The sequence below is a fragment of the Balaenoptera acutorostrata genome, chromosome 4 (genome assembly GCF_949987535.1).
Source record: "Balaenoptera acutorostrata chromosome 4, mBalAcu1.1, whole genome shotgun sequence".
NCBI classification, from domain to species: Eukaryota; Metazoa; Chordata; class Mammalia; order Artiodactyla; family Balaenopteridae; genus Balaenoptera; species Balaenoptera acutorostrata.
Window position 1 is genome coordinate 126,192,899 of NC_080067.1, and position 18,612 is coordinate 126,211,510.

The 18,612-nt window shown below is 38.3% G+C and overlaps 1 protein-coding gene across 1 annotated transcript in view; it reads right to left on the reverse strand.

Annotated features, from left to right (window-relative positions):
• Positions 1–2,382: 2,382 nt before the first annotated feature.
• Positions 2,383–18,612, reverse strand: part of TMPRSS15 (transmembrane serine protease 15) — a 138,753-nt gene continuing 122,523 nt past the window's right edge. Inside the window, exons 22-25 of the mRNA XM_007164132.2 lie at positions 12,495–12,676; positions 11,141–11,236; positions 7,801–7,940; positions 2,383–2,538 (exon numbers count right to left, since the gene is read on the reverse strand). Coding sequence (XP_007164194.2) covers positions 2,383–2,538; positions 7,801–7,940; positions 11,141–11,236; positions 12,495–12,676 — 574 coding nt within the window. The remainder of the gene's footprint in view (positions 2,539–7,800; positions 7,941–11,140; positions 11,237–12,494; positions 12,677–18,612) is intronic.

The window sequence follows — 18,612 nt, forward strand, 5'->3', positions numbered from 1 at the left end:
TTAAGTGTGGTAAGAATGGAAGTTATGGTTGTAGACTGTTTTAAACCTCATCTTTTCAGTTAGATAATGAAGAGCTTTCACTAAGGCAATTCACAACTCCAGTTGGTTGGCAAAATAGAAATTAGTGGGCAGTGGTCCTTTTTCAGCTGCTCAGAGACTGAGGAAATAGGCAGCTGCGTTCTAAGCTTAGATCTGCCCACATTTAGCACTTCTTTTTCTTTTCTTGGCGACCCATCTTTCTGGGCAGAATAGGAGACCAGCTGCTGGGATCTACCTCTTCCCTCCAAGCTCCCACCATGCATTTCTTCCTCTAGTCAGGACTTGATGGAGGGAGACTAGGCTTTCCCCATCGTGTGTGCCACCCACAACTGCAACAGCTGCAGGGCAGGAGAGGCAAAGCAATGGGGAAGGGACTTGGTTTTGCCTTTTATCTTGATCCAGAGCTGGATTACTCTTCTGGTGTCAATTACTAAACGCCTAAGTTCCTAGAGTTGGGATAATGAACTTCTGTCTTATTGGAAGATGGTAGAGAGACGTGTCCTAAGGATTCCTTAAGCTGACCTTTGAAAAATAAAAAGGAATCGATGTTGTATTTGTATTTTCAGAGCATACTTCTAATAAGTGTTGTGAAAGGCAGGTGAATTGCAGAACAATATTCAGGAAATAAAACCAAACAGCACGCCCTACCCTTGCTGTTCCATCCTTCCTAACCACTCCATCCTTCCTATTAGGAACAGGTCATTGCAAAGGTTTTAAAAAGAATAGTGTGTTCAGGGACTCCCAATTTTTGTCCTAAGAATAAATCCCGTGATTGTTTACCAGGAATTTGTAGTCCTCAATCATCTGGCTACACCTTTTTTTTTTTTTTTTTTTAATTTTTACTGGAGTATAGTTGATGTACAATGTTGCATTAGTTTCAGGTGTACAGCAGAGTCAATCAGTTATACATATACATATATCCACTCTTTTTTAGATTCTTTTCCCATATAGATCATTACAGAGTATTGAGTAGAGTTCCCTGTGCTATACAGTAGGTCCTTGTTGGTTATCTGTTTTATATATAGCAGTGTGTACATGTCACCTTCTTTATATGGTATTGTTTTCCCTTTCTCTGACCATTGCCCAGAGAGAGAGAGTATTTTGCTAGGACAACTCATGATTATCTCCTGTCCCTTCTCCCTGAAATTTCAGGATCACTCCCACCTACACGGTGGTCCCCACTGCCTCTTCAGGACGTCAGTAACAACTATTCCTCTCAGATGTAGCCCAAGTCTCCTTTCTTCCATAAGGCCAATATAAACTGATTGATCCCTTCTTTCAACTGCTTGAAACCTTACTCTCTCTTCTATTACTTTGGACCATATAGACCCATGCAAGAATGTGTGTGTGTGTACATTTGTATTAATTTGCATGAATTTTGTCTTCCTGAATAAATCAGTAGATTTTGTGTGGTAAGCTAAATTGAAGTTTGCACTTACTCTGGAAATGATCCAAGAGATTAAAGCAGTGGAGCAAATTCATTTATCCCACATTTTTGGCCTTCCAGTGGGCAATTCAGCTGTGTCTAAATAAGTTTTGCACATGTTAGAAATATCCACTGTAACTCATCTATCAGAGAAAAACCACATTTGTAATAGTTGTATTTCTTTGATATGTCTGATCATTTTTGGAAACCTAAAAAACACTAGCTTGAAATAAATGGACCGTATGAATAATCCAGGTAAAAAATGATCCAATGAAAGTATGACAATATTAGTTAATTTAGCTTTAATTTTGATACAAGGGCGATATATGGACTTGTGCTATTTTGCTGTTTAATTAGCTTATTTGAGAGCATTGTGCAATCGATTTAGTTCAGGTCTGTGACATGAGCCTACAATAAATATTTTTGATAAGTGGGGAAAATATTAAGGATGTGCTCAAGTTGGATTGGAAATGCATTTGGATAGAAAAGCAGGAGAATGATTGAGATTCTTATAATAGTGATCTAAGCTGGAATTAGATAATTTACAACAGTCTATTTTAAACAATAACATACTTTGTGCAAATAGTTTATTTTGCTTCTCCTAATTTTGCTTAAACTTTAAGTGTATGCTTTAAAATCACATTCCTTTAAATAAGAGAATATGATAAAAATAATGATTAAGAACAAAGGAAATAATATCTGTGAAAGAATAACTGTTCACAATAAAATCAAAATTTATTATTTTAAAGTTACTTTGTATTGTAAAGATTAGTTTTTGTTTTTTCCCCCAGCATTTCGGTGGCTTAGGTAAAGAATCAAGGCTTTTAGAAACGACTTTTTCAAAACTCTCAATTTCCATGCTTCTTAAAGTGGAATGGGAAAACTGCCTGATTTTCATCTTAGCTTTAGGAAACACTCTAATGTAGAAAACTTTGTATCCATTCTGTGAACCTTGGGACCCGGGAGCACACCCCTGGGCGATTAGGCAGTGCACACTGGTATCCAAATGACGTCACACCAGCCAGGAACCATCTGTTGTTTTCTTGGCACATGAGTGGTCCTCCTGAATCCCCCTAAAGAGTAAATTGCAAAAGAAAATTGTAGATGTGTGATCAATTGATATAAATATATATAAAATATGGTTTAATTGCCATTGCAAGTCATCTGTAAATATTCTCACCATCACTCTAGGTCAAGAATTAGAAACTTTCGCTGCTCAGTAAGGGCACAGAGAAACTATGGCAACTAAAACAAAATTTATATGTAATTTTTTATGATTCACTCTTACAGCAAGCACGTCCTTGCTTTAAGTATGGCATTTTAATGGGTACCAAGAAATTTTCTAAGGCACAACTCGGAGAGCATCCCAACCAAAATATATGTTAAAAGCTAATCCTTTTATTAAAGGAGGTATGTCCTAAGTATTATGAGGGGCTTTGTGGAAAGACAATATTCCACATTATGTGCTTTAGGATAACTAATAACTCACACATAAAGTTGATGTTAGTTCTCTTGGGCAGCATTAATTTTTTGGCATTAGACAAGCACAGTCAGATTTGAAAAAAAACAATATTTCAACTGAAATAGGCACATTTATGATATAATTTCTAGTGATAGGCACACATTTTCATCTATCTTAATTGATGAAATGCTTTTAATTTTCATAAATGTTAATTATAGCAATTCCTAGTTGAGTTAATTACATAGATTTTATTTCCACAGGATTATTCCTGTGTAATGCAAATGAATATAATGCAAATGTATAGTACTGTTATTTAATGACAGAGAATTGACAAATATTTTCCCACATTAATTGTGAAAGCATTTTAAATTAATCCTTTCTTTTTTATATTTATGAAGGAACTTAAAGCCTTGTGTACTTTGGTAAATCACTGGTACAATAGAATATTTCAGCTAAGCTTATGTTAAAAAGTATCCTGAGAGATATTTTGCCTGATTCTTTATCACCTTTGGGACTTATATTTAAGGGAAAAAAATGTGGTCTAGAAAATCACCCTTTCTCTCCTGAGGAGAGGAGAATAAATCTCATTGGCAACCATGGGTTACTCCTTTTCTAGATGTAACAAATGTGTTCAAGCTGTTTGAAGGCGGGGATTGTGATTGTACTTCTGCATCCTAAGCCCTTAGTTCATAATATGGTTCAGAAATATTTATGGAACAGTGTCAATTCAAGGTAAGAATAAATACTTACTCAAAGTGATACGTGACTTAGAAGTTAGTAAAAATAAACCTCAAATGTTTGGGTATTTTAAAAAGGAGTCATTTGGTTTGCTTCATATTTTCAAAAATAATTTCATATTTTTTAAAAGACAGTAGAATCCAGACGTTGATTACTTGAACAAGGATTTTAAATTACCCAGCACATACTGGCTCAGTGGCTGTTATTCAAAGAATCCACCAGCAGGCCTGAGGCCAAACAGCTGAGTGGTCTGTCTGTTTGAGAGACCTACGTCTGGGTCTATCACTTCCCATCATCTAACTACACACACCATTTCAATTCTATTGTGTTACTTCTCTTCGCCTTCATTTTCTGATTTGTTCAATGAAGTTATTTCCTTGCATTATCTCAGAGATGTGTAAGTACTTCAAAAATATGAGTGAATGTCCAGACCATAAAGTATTAACCTAAAATTTGTTTCTACGGAGATGCTATATTTATAAAGAAAAACAAAAATCATTAACTTCTTTGACTGAACATCTGAGTATAAGGGTTGGAGACCATTTTTATTTAGGGTAGTGGTTCTTATTTATTTATTTATTTATTTATTTTTTGGCTGTGTTGGGTCTTCGGTTCGTGCGAGGGCTTTCTCTAGTTGCGGCAAGCGGGGGCCACTCTTCATCGCGGTGCGGGGACCGCTCTTCATCGCGGTGCGCGGGCCTTTCACTAGCGCGGCCCCTCCCGTTGCGGGGCACAGGCTGCAGATGCGCAGGCTCAGTAGTTGTGGCTCACGGGCCCAGCTGCTCCGTGGCATGTGGGATCTTCCCAGACCAGGGCTCGAACCCGTGTCCCCTGCATTAGCAGGCAGATTCTCAACCACTGCGCCACCAGGGAAGCCCAGGGTAGTGGTTCTTAAACCTTGGGTTGCATTAGAATCACCTGAGGGCTTGCTCACACAGACATTGCTGGGCCTCCACCTCTAGAGTTTCTGATTCAGTGACTCTCTGGCAGGGCCAAGAATTTGTGCCTGTAACAAGATTTCAGGTGATGCTGATCTCCTGGATTGGAGGCCACACTTTGAAAACCAGGAGTGTATAGAACAAGTCTGAGAATAGTCAGCAGAATGGGTTTGCTCTTTGTGTCATTCACTTAGTTTTATAAAGAGAGGACTTTCGACAGCCACTCATGGTGCCTTAAAATCCAAACAGCTGCCTAGCAAGCACAGGCCTTTGGGAAGCCAGAAGATACTCAAGAACATGTGAATGACTAATAAGGCAAATTCTTCACCACTATAGGGAAAAAATAATGCTTTGAAGAACTTATTCAAGTGATATGTCAATAGTAACATATGCATAATTTAAAATGATGTATCCTTATGTAACCAGTCCTCCTTTTTTTTTTTTTTTTTTTTAATGAGGATCTTGAATCAGATGCGTATGTTTGATTGATTGATTGATTGATTGATTTTGGCTGTGTTGGGTCTTCGTTTCTGTGCGAGGGCTTTCTCCAGTTGTGGCAAGCGGGGGCCACTCCTCATCGCGATGCGCGGGCCTCTCTCGTTGCGGAGCACAGGCTCCAGACGCGCAGGCTCAGCAGCCGTGGCTCACGGGCCCAGCCACTCTGCGGCATGTGGGATCCTCCCAGGCCAGGGCTCGAACCCGTGTCCCCTGCACCAGCAGGCAGACTCTCAACCACTGCGCCACCAGGGAAGCCCTTTAACACAATATTAAAGATGAACAAAGAAAATCATGTAAGTCTCTAGGCTATCAATTACTCAATCATGATAACATTATATTACACAAAGTATTGCCTTGTGTGGGAGCTTTCTTCTTTTTTTTTTTTTTTTTTTTAAAGGATTTTCTTATTTATTTATTTATTTATTTATTTATTTTTGGCTGTGTTGGGTCTTCGGTTCGTGCGAGGGCTTTCTCCAGTTGCGGCAAGCGGGGGCCACTCTTCATCGCGGTGCGGGGACCACTCTTCATCGCGGTGCGCGGGCCTTTCTCTATCGCGGCCCCTCCCGTCGCGGGGCACAGGCTCCAGACGCGCAGGCTCAGCAATTGTGGCTCACGGGCCCAGCTGCTCCGTGGCATGTGGGATCTTCCCAGACCAGGGCTCGAACCCGTGTCCCCTGCATTAGCAGGCAGATTCTCAACCACTGCGCCACCAGGGAAGCCCGGGAGCTTTCTTATTTGCTAATGAATAACATACTTAGACTCTCTAGAAATTGGAGCCAAATATGAGATTTCAGAGATCTGGCATGAGTTGCTGGCTTAATGTAACCCAAGCATCGATAACATCAGCAGTCATATTTTCTACCTAGTGCATGAGGTGTCTGCCACACAACCCCCATTAACTCTAATTGAAGTTGTACAGCTGATTTCCCTTCTGAGCAATAATTCTATAAATCTCCCTCTAAGTGGCAATATATCTTACCTTTAGTACACTTTTCATTTTAAAAGGAAAGTATAAGAGAAAAATTGTAAACAATAATGCTATCCTATTCGTCTTGAATATGCAAGTGTCATCAAAGCAGAATAAATGTAAAACTAAGCTGAACATTTAAGATGACATGAGACATTGGCTTCACTAGAGAACACATATTCGGATCCACCTGTTTAACTGTCTGTTAAAGTCTTGTATTCAGTCCAATTATTATGACATATGTATTAGTATGTGTTCATATAGATAACAAGTTGTTTACACTTTAACAAAGTGAAGCCATTTCCTCACAGTATAGATTGCTACATCTGCATTTGTAGATTATTCATTTGCTCAGTACTGCTATCAGTTTTAATCTAATCTAGTAGATGTTAGTGCGTTAATATTTTATTAATTTTCAAATATAGAAAATATGCTCCAAAATTTATTTACAAAATCTCATAATAAAAATTGTTAATATTTTTGTGCACGTACTTAATGCCTTACATGTGTTACCTCTTTTAAACCTCTCAATAATACCTAAGTGACTTGTGCAGACTCACTGGTAAGTGTTAAAGCAAGGGTCAAAAAAGTAGTTTGAGCACAGAATCCATGCTTTCATGGCTAGTCCATACTGCACCTAAAAATTAATTATAAATCTAAAATCTAGCAGAATTTACTTTTTATTTGTTGAATGTATATAGATTTCATGGAGCTGATAGATGGCTACATTATTTCTAGGTGGAAATAGAGACACAGATGTAGAGAACAAACGTATGGACACCAAGGGGGAAAGTGGCAGGGGTGGTGGTGGTGTGATGAATTGGGAGAGTGGGATTGACATATACACACTAATATGTATAAAATAGATAACTAATAAGAACCTGCTGTATAAAAAAATAAATAAGATTCAAAAATTCAAAAAAAAAAAAAAAGCAAAAGCAAAAAAAAAAAAAGATGTTTTTATCTTCCATGAGGGTTAGTGTGTGGGTAAGAGTTTTCTTCGAAAGTCACACAAGTCAAAAGAATGAGCAAAAAATCACACCTCTCTAAAAAGTTCCAGTTGAAAACCTCTTTAGGACACTGGATGCCAACTTATTAGTGCTTCTATTTACTTATTTTAATGTTATTCTCAAAGTATTTGTATTTTTAAATAAATCATTTTTTATTTTGTAAAAAAAAAAAAAAAAAAAAAAAAAGCTAGTGATACTTCAAACATATTGCAGGCTCTCCAGGTTGGTTTTCATCCAGAAATTATTCTGGGTCACTGGACACCTGGGCTAGACTCTAAATCAGGGTTGAGAATTAGAGGAGTTCAGGCCAATTTGGCCCACAGACCTGTTTTTGTTTGATTTGTTTGAATAGGGTTTTAAAGAATTTGAAATTTGAAAATAAATGATTCTAGCTAAGGTACATACTCTCCAGCTCACCCCCAGGCCCACTACTGCATATTTTTCCTGGCAGTCAGACACATCCACATGTTTTGCCTAGTCTCTAAAGACATCTGATTTGTAACCTTTGTTGATAAAAATTAGTTCTGTTTCTAATGCTCATGTCCACCCAGGGGTACTATGCAAATAAGCCACAAATAAAAGTGAAAAGTCACAGTTTTGTAAATGAGGAAATGAAATTAAGACCCTGATGATTTCTGCACTCCCTAATCATTGTTGAGTGATGAACTCATCATGTAGCAATGCTTTCTGGAAATACTGGGTGAGCGGTTTTACATATTTACCTGACAAGAATCTACACCTCCTTCTTCGTAGCCTGCACACACCATATTTTCTGTAATGTTATACTCTGGCATCTCTTGTTGGCATTTCTCATTCGATAGAAGGGGAACATCAGCTTCTTGCAGCACGTCTGCGGGAGGACCTGTGCAAAATGGATAATGCAGCCAGCCAGTCAGAAGTGATCAACATGCATCATTGAAGGAGCCGCCATCAGTCTTTTTTATTTCAACAGTTCACTCTCATTACCGAGTACTGTGTGTATACGTAATGGAACTAAATGCCAAAAGCACATAATAAAGCCCACCTGCAGATTTTGCCAAGTGGGTAACAGTAAAGCACTTCTTTAGTTCCCAAGGGCTAGCAGGGATGGTGGATTGGACTAGACGGTCTTTAGGTATTTTTAGTAATTTCAACTGGTTACAGCATTGCTTCTGGGGGGAAAAAAGCCCGCCAGCACAAAAAGTTTCATTCACGGAAATCAGCAAAGTCTCAGAAATCCAGCAGTGCTTTTCATTTGGCACCTGAAGAGGTGCTCCCTTATAATGGCATTCAGCTCCTTCGTGGGGCTGAATGAGCAAACAGGTGCGTACTGAACAGGAGACGAAGCTCAGAGGAACTGTGCCCCTGGTCTCAGGGCAATCAGCTTGTCATCCACGTGCAGGGGAAGAGAAAGGAGGCATTTAGTAGCAGAGTATACTTCCATGCTTTTCACAAAATGACTCATCTACTGGAAGCATGAATCTCTGTTTACCGAAATACTAATCCCAAGAGGGATGTGAAAAAAGCAGGTGTCTAGGGCGCCCAGAAAAGGTACATGATAAGCACTTTCTAATAATTAGCAATTCTATTTGCTTTCTCAAGGAAGGCAGAAAGTTGTAAATAACCTAGTACATCTGACAGCCAGTGTTGTTGCAAAAATGTATGTGCCCTCATTTCTAGCTAAGTTTCATCACCACACTAAAAAGACAAGAAACAAACGCGCACGTGCACATAGGTGCAAAGCAATGTATGTGTAATCAGCGGTGTGTTGGTAAATGTTTAATAACTGATTTTTCAAGAAATAAAAACAAAGCCCCACTGTGTATTGTCTGCCAATTTGCCTGTTGTAAACACTCCAAACGTGGTCAATTTCAAAGTACCAGTATGACAGCGAGCATGAAGTTGGGAGCTGATACCAACTGGTGCCAGTGACTTCAGAGGCTGGATGACTTTTAAAGTTTGACAATGAACTTTAATTTTAAAAAGTGATTTAGCGAGGTTAAGATGGGGGAGAACTTTCAGCATCTCACTGTCATTTGTTCTATGAAGATTGAGGATGGGCTGGTAGAATTAGTTTTATAATAAAAATCAAAGAAAATTTTGCTGCCTGTCAAGGAAGAAAAAATTGTTTGGATATATGATAAAACTTCTTGGTAGAAAAAAATTTGAGCAGTGTTCTTACATTTGATATTTGTCAACATGAGTTACCATGAGGATAATTGAAAATATACATATTCATACCAAAAAAACCACATAAAAATGTCAGTAAAGTTATTTAAGTTTACTAGTTGCCTTAATTTAATCAAATAATACTTCTTTCTCTCTTAGTAAGCAACATGTTCATGATCTTAAAAAATTAATTAGTGTAGGATACTCAAAGGGGAAAAACTGGGGTTTTAGAAGTAGTTGGAAACCCTAAGAAAAAGTTCATAAAATTTGTTAAAATTGCCACACCCAGGAAGTATTTAAAAGTGATCTGTTTATTCCTAAATGAAATTGATCTCAGATGCAGATTGTTTTCTTGGCTCCATACCACTCCTAGAGACTTTTCCTAAGTCAATTAAATGCATATCTTTAGTAACAATAAGCAAATGTGAGCAAGTTTACTCAACTCGTAAAAAAATAATAATTTCCTATGGAATAAAGAGTCTTAAATTTTGTTAGTAGATAATTTGCTTTTGAAGAGTACATTGTGGTCATAAATGTCTTTTAGCTTGAAGTCTGATAGAGAAAATATCTATCTAAGAATCATTTTTACTCTTTAGATTTCAAATTTAATAAGTCATGACATTTTTCAAGTGGAGGAAATACAATAATATACAGACTTTGACTTCAATATACTTTATGGGCAGCAGAAATGAAGCATTTCAACAACATAACGTAATTGCAGTGGAGAACCTTTGTCAGAATCATCAGGCAAGGGTTTGACTTAGATCTTATGCTCTCTTTTACAAGAAGTAAGAGGATGTTTTAGCTGTGAATCCTTTGCTTCTGGGACATGCACCTCTCCATAAGATTTTGTGCCTTTTCATCTTAAATGCAATTAGGATTTTTAAATATCATGGATATGACCTGTTGTAACTCTAGAGACCAGGTTTTTCCACCCAACAATAGTGCTTGTTCCTTTTTGCTTAACTATTAGTGAGTGGTCAAACTCTAGCCTAGATGGAGTAACTCCCATTAGGAATTTTGAAACCAATGAACCTTGCAGTTACGTTTAGAGGGTTTGAAGTACTAGAATGCTTTTTTAAAAAAAAAAAAAAGTTTGGTTATTTCTTTTCCATTGTAAGACATGCTTTATTTGCCATGAAGAAAGAAAGTAAATTTCCCTATTTAACTGTGGCATTTTTTTATTTTACATAGTTTAATGTGAAAAAATATATATCTTAGAGCTGATGAAATATTGCAAGGACATTGAAAAAAATTTTATCGAGGTATCATTGACATACAACATTATATTATTTTCAGGTGTACAACATAATTCGATATTCTTTGTTTGGAAAGCATGCTACGAAATAATGCTGGTGAGTCAATGGTTTATTAATTTATAGTCTTCAATGTAAGATTCATGCCATATCTGAGTCTTCTTGTCAGTAGGCAGAACTAGCATGTTGAAACTGATTCCCTTCTCATCTTAGGGAATGTGAGTGTGAAACATTTATATGATAAATACAAATAGTTTTATTGATTTGGAAAATGTAACAGTTAATAATTTGGCTTTTGATGAGACTTTATCCATATGCTTTATAAAAATACATTTTTGTAGCCTTTGGTTATATTCATTTCAATAGGTATATATTTTCATCAGAGAGTTTATAATACTAAAATTAGATATTGAGTTTAGGGAATGCTTGAATTTCCCTCTAATAAGAATTATAGTTTTATAATATGCTCCATGCAATTTGGAAAAAAATTTAACTATACAAATATACAACATATGAATATAAGCCAGACTGTTTTTAAGAGATATTGCAGAAAATTGTTATAGTATAAGAGTTTTTTTAAATGTTGAAAATATTCACAGGATAGAGTAATAGCATGCTTTTTACTAGTAGGTGTTTTCTATTGAGTCTGATAATTTACCTTGATATACAAGTGTCCCCCAGCCAGCAATAGAACAAATTCTTCCAGGAGGAAAAACTTGATTTTCTTCGGGTAAACAAATAGGTTGTATATAATCTGGAAACATGAAAGAAAACAAAAACAAGAACAGACACACATTCATTTCCAAAAGTTTTAAAAATCAATCATTTTCAATATTTCATCTAAAAAAACAACTTGTATTTTCATTTTATCCTGCCTGGACATTTTTTAGACATCAATCTTAGGGGAAAGAAGCATTTCAGAGAAGCACTTCTTTGACAGTGGATTAGGTACCACGGGTGGCCTTTTAGGATCCTCTCCATTGTCTCTATGACTCTATTATTACGTACACAACATCCTAGTTCTGGAATTAGTCATTTACATTTGATTTTTAAATAATCACAGTACTTAATAGAATGTGGTTCCAGTTCTATGAAAATCTTGGTAAGGCTGTTTTTTTCAGGGTCAGTTAAGAGAAACTTGGGCAAATGTTCTGAGGTTTTTTAAAAAATTTCCCCAATTATCTCCACATTCAAAAAGCTTTTAGGCAATTGTTTTATAGGGTACTTATGGAGGCATTAGCATTGGTGGCTGACTTTTTCAGCCTTTCTCCAACAGTTTGCAAGCCTCCTAACATTTATTCAACATCCATGACAAGTAAAACCCAAGGCAGACACAAAAGTGAATAAAAGGATAGGGCTAATACAACGAACTGCAGCAATCATCTGCCTTTGTTAAGTGCTCTCATGCATGCGGAGACAGAATGCCAGAGGAGCACAGAGATGCACTCTTTCCTGAGTGGGCACTGGGAAAGTCTTCAGAGTAAAGGCTGGAGCTGAGCAGAGCCCTTCAGGATAAAGTTCACTCCCTCAGGTGATTTCTTGCACCTTATTTAGGTATTTGGAGGAAGTCCTCCATCTGCCATTTTATTAATATTATTGAATCTCCTTTATGAATGACCATTCTTACTCACTTCGCTCTTTGAACATATGCTTGTCTCTCACTTTGTCCTACTCTGGCCTTTGTGGCAGATGGACCTATCTTTCTTTCCCATGAGAAACAGCGTGCAATAGAGCATGGCCTATTATCTCTGGGCTGCTCCTTGGAGTTTACTGATATAGACGGCTCTGAGAGTTGTATTTTACTGTTCAATTTTCTAGAAAGTTGGATTTAAGCACCGTGATGAAGGTAATTTAATGTGTTTCTCTACATTCCCCAATTCCATTTAAATTATAGTGATTTCTATAACAAATTATCCAACTTTTATGGACTATTAATGCACTGGTACTGATATTTCAAATCTAATTTTGAATTAATTTGGGCAGATAAGATGACTAAAACCGATTTCTCTTACCTGTGTAATTCACTTTCGATTCAAGATGCATCATGGCGATGTCACTGTCCTTTCTCCGTTTATTGTAGTGTGGATTTATGACAATTTGGTCTATCAACCGAGTTTCTATTTGAGGAGAAGTCAGATTCGATGTCATATGCAGGCCTAGGACTGCTTTCCACTTAGATGGCTCTAAATTTCTCCTAAAGTTTATGAAAAAGAAGACTAAGAAACTCTCCATCCACCACAGTTACTTTCTAGAGATCTTCACAGTAGGTATTTCAGAATTATGTGTTCCCATCCTCAAATATTCTTGAATTTCTTTGAAGAATTCTTCTTTAAAAATATTTCTTTAATTTCAATTTTTTCTGATTGGATCATAGAGGAAGCCTTAATTTGTGCTAATCTGTATAACTTCTCTTAAATCATCTCTTAATCTCTGGTTCTAGATTGTGGTTCTCAACTTCCGTTTCCCATTAGAATCACCTGGAATGCTTTTAAATAACACTGTTACCTGCTCCCCCTTCTCCATCTCTGGTTTAATGAGTCTGGGATGGAGAGGGGCATTTTAAAAATTCATTTTTCAGTTAAATCTCCATGTTGATGGTAATGCATAGCCAGGTTTGAGAAACGCTGCTTTAGATCATATTCCAGTGTGGAGGCTGCATCTTTGTCCAGGGTTTCCCTCAGCAACCACAGTAGCTATGGTAACAATGGAAGGAGGTTCAGCAGCATCTCCTGTTTAGGGGGTCACTGAATTCACACAGAGTTCACATAAGCAATAAAACCTATTATGATGTTTATAAGCTAATACATGAGCTTGAGTAATTTCCACACATAATGAACTCGAATAATTTTTCATACACAGTGTTGACCATTGATAATGTACTGGTAAAAGATAACATTTGTGTTATAGGCAGATTAAATTGGAGAGTATATTAGAATCTGAAAGTGTACAGGGACTCCTAAATGTGCTATTGTCCTGCAACATCTTCATGCCAAGAAATTACCAGTGAACAGCTGGAATTAAGCCAACTGAGCCATATTCACAATGAAGTCAAAATTCAATAACTGCAATTAGAGCAGAGCTAGTGATTTAATTCTCAGTAGTTGCAAATGCCTAGTTTAACATGGTATTTCAAATGTTAAAATACAAGTCACCTACAATATATAAATATATAAAGAGCATGAAGTTATTTCAAGTCCATCTGTTTATCTTTTTATCTATCTATTCATTACATTGTTATATTTCCTAAAGGATTATGTTTGATCAAGTAGCAGTCTTCAGTAAAGCCGACGAATGCCCAAGCATCCAGTAAGCATCCGCTGATAACCTCACTGCCTTAAAATCTGAGGAAACTTACTAAGTGCTTTATAGCAATAAAACAACTCCCATTTATGGAGAAGCTATTTTGTGCCAAGTGTAGTGCCAAACACTTTGCATCATCTCATTTCACCTTTAACACAGTTCTATGGATTTTACAATTAGAACAAACTGCATGTTAACAGTTTAAAATGGTAGGGTAGAGAGGATCGGTGCCGACCAGCACTCACCAGCCTGAGACGCTCGTCTGCTCACCCACTGGTGCGGGTACGGGCTGGGAGCTGAGGCTCAGGCTTTGGAGGTCAGACCCCAGGGAGAGGACTGGGGTTGGCTGTGTGAAGACAGCCTAAAAGGGGCTAGTGCACCACAGCTAGCCAGGAGGGAGCCTGGGAAAATGTCTGGACCTGCTGGAGAGGCAGGAGACGGTTGTTTCAGGGTGCACAAGGAGAGGGAATTTCTGTTCTGTGTGCCCACAGAAGGCAGAGCACCACCTAAGCAAGCTCCAGAGATGGGCGTGAGCTGCGGCTATCATCTTGGACCCCACAGACAGGCACAGACCACTAATGCTGCTGCTGCTGCCACCAAGAATCCTGTGTGCAAGCACAGGTCACTACCCCCACCACCCCGGGAGCCTGTGCAGCCCACCACTGCCAGCATCCCGTGATCCAGGGGCAACTTTCCCGGGACAACACATGGCACGCCTCAGGCTGGTGCAATGTCAGGACGGCCTCTGCCACCTCAGGCTCGCCCCGCATTCCAATTATGACTACTGTAACCCTCCCTCTCCCCGGCCTGAATGAGCAAGACCAACTATTCGGCTGCTGCTTTAACCCCCTCCTGTCTGGGCAGGGAACATAGGCCTGAGGGTGGCCTACATGCTGAGTTGGGGTCAAAACAAAAGCTGAACCCCAGGAGCTGTGTGAACAAAGAAGAGAAAGGGAAATTTCTCTGTGCAGCCTCAGGAGCAGCGGATTAAATCCCTGCAATCAACTTGATAAACTCTGTATCTGAGGAATACCTGAATAGACAACAAATGTTCCCAAAATTGAGGTGGTGGACTTTGGGAGCAACTGCAGACTTGGGGCTTGCTTTCTGCATCTGATTTGTTTTTGGTCTTATATTTACCTTAGTTTAGTTTTTAGTGCTTGTTATCATTGGTGGATTTGTTTATTGGTTTGGTTGCTCTCTTCCTTTATTTATTCTTTTTGTGAGTTTGTCTATGTTTCTTTGTGTGATTTTGTCTGTTTAGGTTTGCTTTTACCATTTGTCCTACCGTCCTGTCTGTTCGTATTTTTGTTTGTTTGTTTGTTTGTTTTTATCACTGCGTGTGTGTATGTTTCTTTGTGTGATTCTGTCTATTTAAGTTTGCTTTACCATTTGTCCTAGGGTTCTGTCTGTTTTTTTTGTTGTTGTTGTGTTTTATTTGTTTCTTTCTTTTTATGACTCTGTGTGTGTATGTTTCTTTGTGTGACTTCGTCTGTTTAGTTTTGCTTTTACCATTTGTTTTGCGGTTCTATCTGTTTGTTAGTTTTTTTGTTCTTCTTTTCCTTCTGAGCCATGCAGCTGGCAGGGTCTTGGTGCTCCGGCCTACTGTCAGGCCTGAGCCTCTGAGGTGGGAGAACCGAGGCCAGGATATTGGACCACAAGAGACCTCCCAGCCCCACATAATATTAATCAGTGAGAGCTCTCCCAGAGATCTCCATCTCAGCACTAAGACCCAGCTCCACACAACGGCCAGCAAGCTCCAGTGCTGGACGCCCTATGCCAAACAACTAGTAAGAGAGGAACACAACCCCACCCATTAGCAGAGAGGCTGCCTAAAGTCATACTAAGTCCATAGACACCCCAAAACACACCACCAGACACGGCCCTGCCCACCAGAAGGACAAAATCCAGACCCACCCCCCAGAACACAGGCACCAGTCCCTCCCCACCAGGAAGCCTACACAAGACACTGAACCAACCTCATCCACAGGGGGCAGACACCAAAAATAACAGGAACTACAAACCTGCAGCCTGTGAAAAGGAGATCCCAAACACAGTAAACAAAATGAGAAGACAGAGATATATGCAGCAGATGAAGGAGCAAGGTAAAAACCCTCCAGACGAAACAAGTGAAGAGGAAATAGACAGTCTACCTGATAAAGAATTCAGACTAGGGCTTCCCTGGTGGTGCAGTGGTTGGGAGTCTGCCTGCTAGTGCGGGGGACGCGGGTTCGGGCCCTGGTCTGGGAGGATCCCACATGCCGCGGAGCGGCTGGGCCCGTGAGCCACAACTGCTGAGCCTGCGCGTCTGGAGCCTGTGCCCCGCAACGGGAGGGGCCGCGATAGTGAAAGGCCCGCGCACCGCGATGAAGAGTGGCCCCCACTTGCCGCAACTAGAGAAAGCCCTCGCACGAACCGAAGACCCAACACAGCCAAAAATAAATAAATAAATAAATAAAGTAGCTATAAAATTAAAAAAAAAAAAAAGAGCCTAAAGCCTCCAACATTAGGAATTTGAGGCTATCAATATAAGGGCAGGAAATCTCTGGTTCATGACCCTTAGGCTAATTTCATCCAGCTCTGGACACTTAAAAAAAAAAAAAAAAAAAAAAGAATTCAGACTAATGATAGGAAAGATGATCCAAATCTTGGAAATAGAATGGAAAAAATACAAGAAACATTTAACAAGGACTTAGAAGAAATAAAGAGCAAACAAACAATGATGAACAACACAATAAATGAAATTAAAAATACTCTAGAAGGAATCAATAGCAGAATAACTGACGCAAAAGAACGGGTAAGTGACCTGGAAGATAGAATAGTGGAAATAACTGCCACAGAGCAGAATAAAGAAAAAAGAATGAAAAGAATTAAGGACAGTCTCAGAGACACACCAACTTTGAATTATAGGGGTCCCAGAAGGAGAAGAGAGAGAGAAAGGACCTGAGAAAATATTTGAAGAGATTATAGTTGAAAACTTCCCTAACATGGGAAATGAAATAGTCAATCAACTCTAGGGAGCACAGAAAGTCCCATACAGGATAAACCCAAGGAGAAACATGCCAAGACACATATTAATCAAACTATCAAAAATTAAATACAAAGAAAGAATATTAAAAGCAGCAAGGGAAAAGCAACAAATAACACGTAAGGGAATCCACATAAGGTTACCAGCTGATCTTTCAGCAGAAACTCTGCAAGCCAGAAGGGAGTGACAGGACATATTTAAAGTGATGAAAGAGAAAAACCTACAACTAAGATTACTCTACTCAGCAAGGATCTCATTCAGATTCGATGGAGAAACTAAAACCTTTATAGACAAGCAAAAGTTAAGAGAATTCAGCACCAAAAAACAGCTTTACAACAAATGCTAAAGGAACTTCTCTAGGCAGGAAAAACAAGAGAAGGAAACGACCCACAAAAACAAACCCAAAACAATTAAGAAAATGGTCATAGGAACATACATATAAATAATTAGCTTAAATGTGAATGGATTAAATGCTCCAAACAAAAGACACAGACTGGCTGAATGGATACAAAAACAAGACCCATATATATGCTGTCTACAAGAGACTCACTTCAGACCTAGGGACACATACAGGCTGAAAGTGAGGGGATGGAAAAAGATATTCCATGCAAATGGAAATCAAAAGAAAGCTGGAGTAACAATACTCATATCAGGCAAAATAAACTTTAAAATAAAGACTATTACAAGAGACAAAGAAGGACACTACATAATGATCAAGGGATCAATCCAAGAAGATAATAACAATTGTAAATATTTATGCACCCAACATAGGAGCCCCTAAATACATAAGGCAAATGCTAACAGCCATAAAAGGGGAAATCAACAGTAACACAATAACCACAGGGGACTTTAACACCCCACTTTCACCAATGGACAGATCATCCAAAATGAAAATAAATAAGGAAACACAAGCTTTAAATGATACATTAGACCAGACGGACTTAATTGATATTTATAGGACATTCTATCCAAAAACATCAGAATACACTTTCTTCTCAAGTGCTCATGGAACATTTTCTAGGATAGATCATATCTTGGGTCACAAATCAAGCCTCAGTAAATTTAAGACAACTGAAAATGTGTCAAGTGTCTTCTCTGACTACAACACAATGAGACTAGATATCAACTACAGGAAAAAAACTGTAAAAAATACAAACACATGGAGGCTAAACAATATGCAACTAAATAACTAAGAAATCACTGAAGAAATAAAAGAGGAAATCAAAAAATACCTAGAAACAAATGACAGTGAAAACACAACTACCCCAAACCTATGGGATGCAGCAAAAGCAGTTCTAAGAGGGAAGTTTATAGCAATACAATCTTACCTCAAGAAACAAGAAAAATCTCAATTAAAAAACTAACCTAACCCCTAAAGCAATTAGAGAAACAAAAAAAAAAAACCCCAAAGTTAGCAGAAGGGAAGAAATCATAAAGATCAGATCAGAAATAAATGAAAAAGAAATGAAGGAAACAATAGCAAACATCCATAAAACCAAAAGCTGGTTCTTTGAGAATATAAACAAAATTGATAAACCATTAGCCAGACAAGGGAGAAGACGCAAATCAACAGAATTAGAAATGAAAAAGGAGAAGTAACAACTGACACTGCAGAAATCCAAAGGATCATGAGATTACTACAAGCAACTATATGTCAATAAAATGGACAACCGAGAAGAAATGGACAAATTCTTAAGTACAGCCTTCCAAGACTGAACCAGGAAGAAATAGAAAATATAAGTAGACCATTCACAAGCACTGGGATTGAAACTGTGATTAAAAATCTTCCAACAAACAAAAGC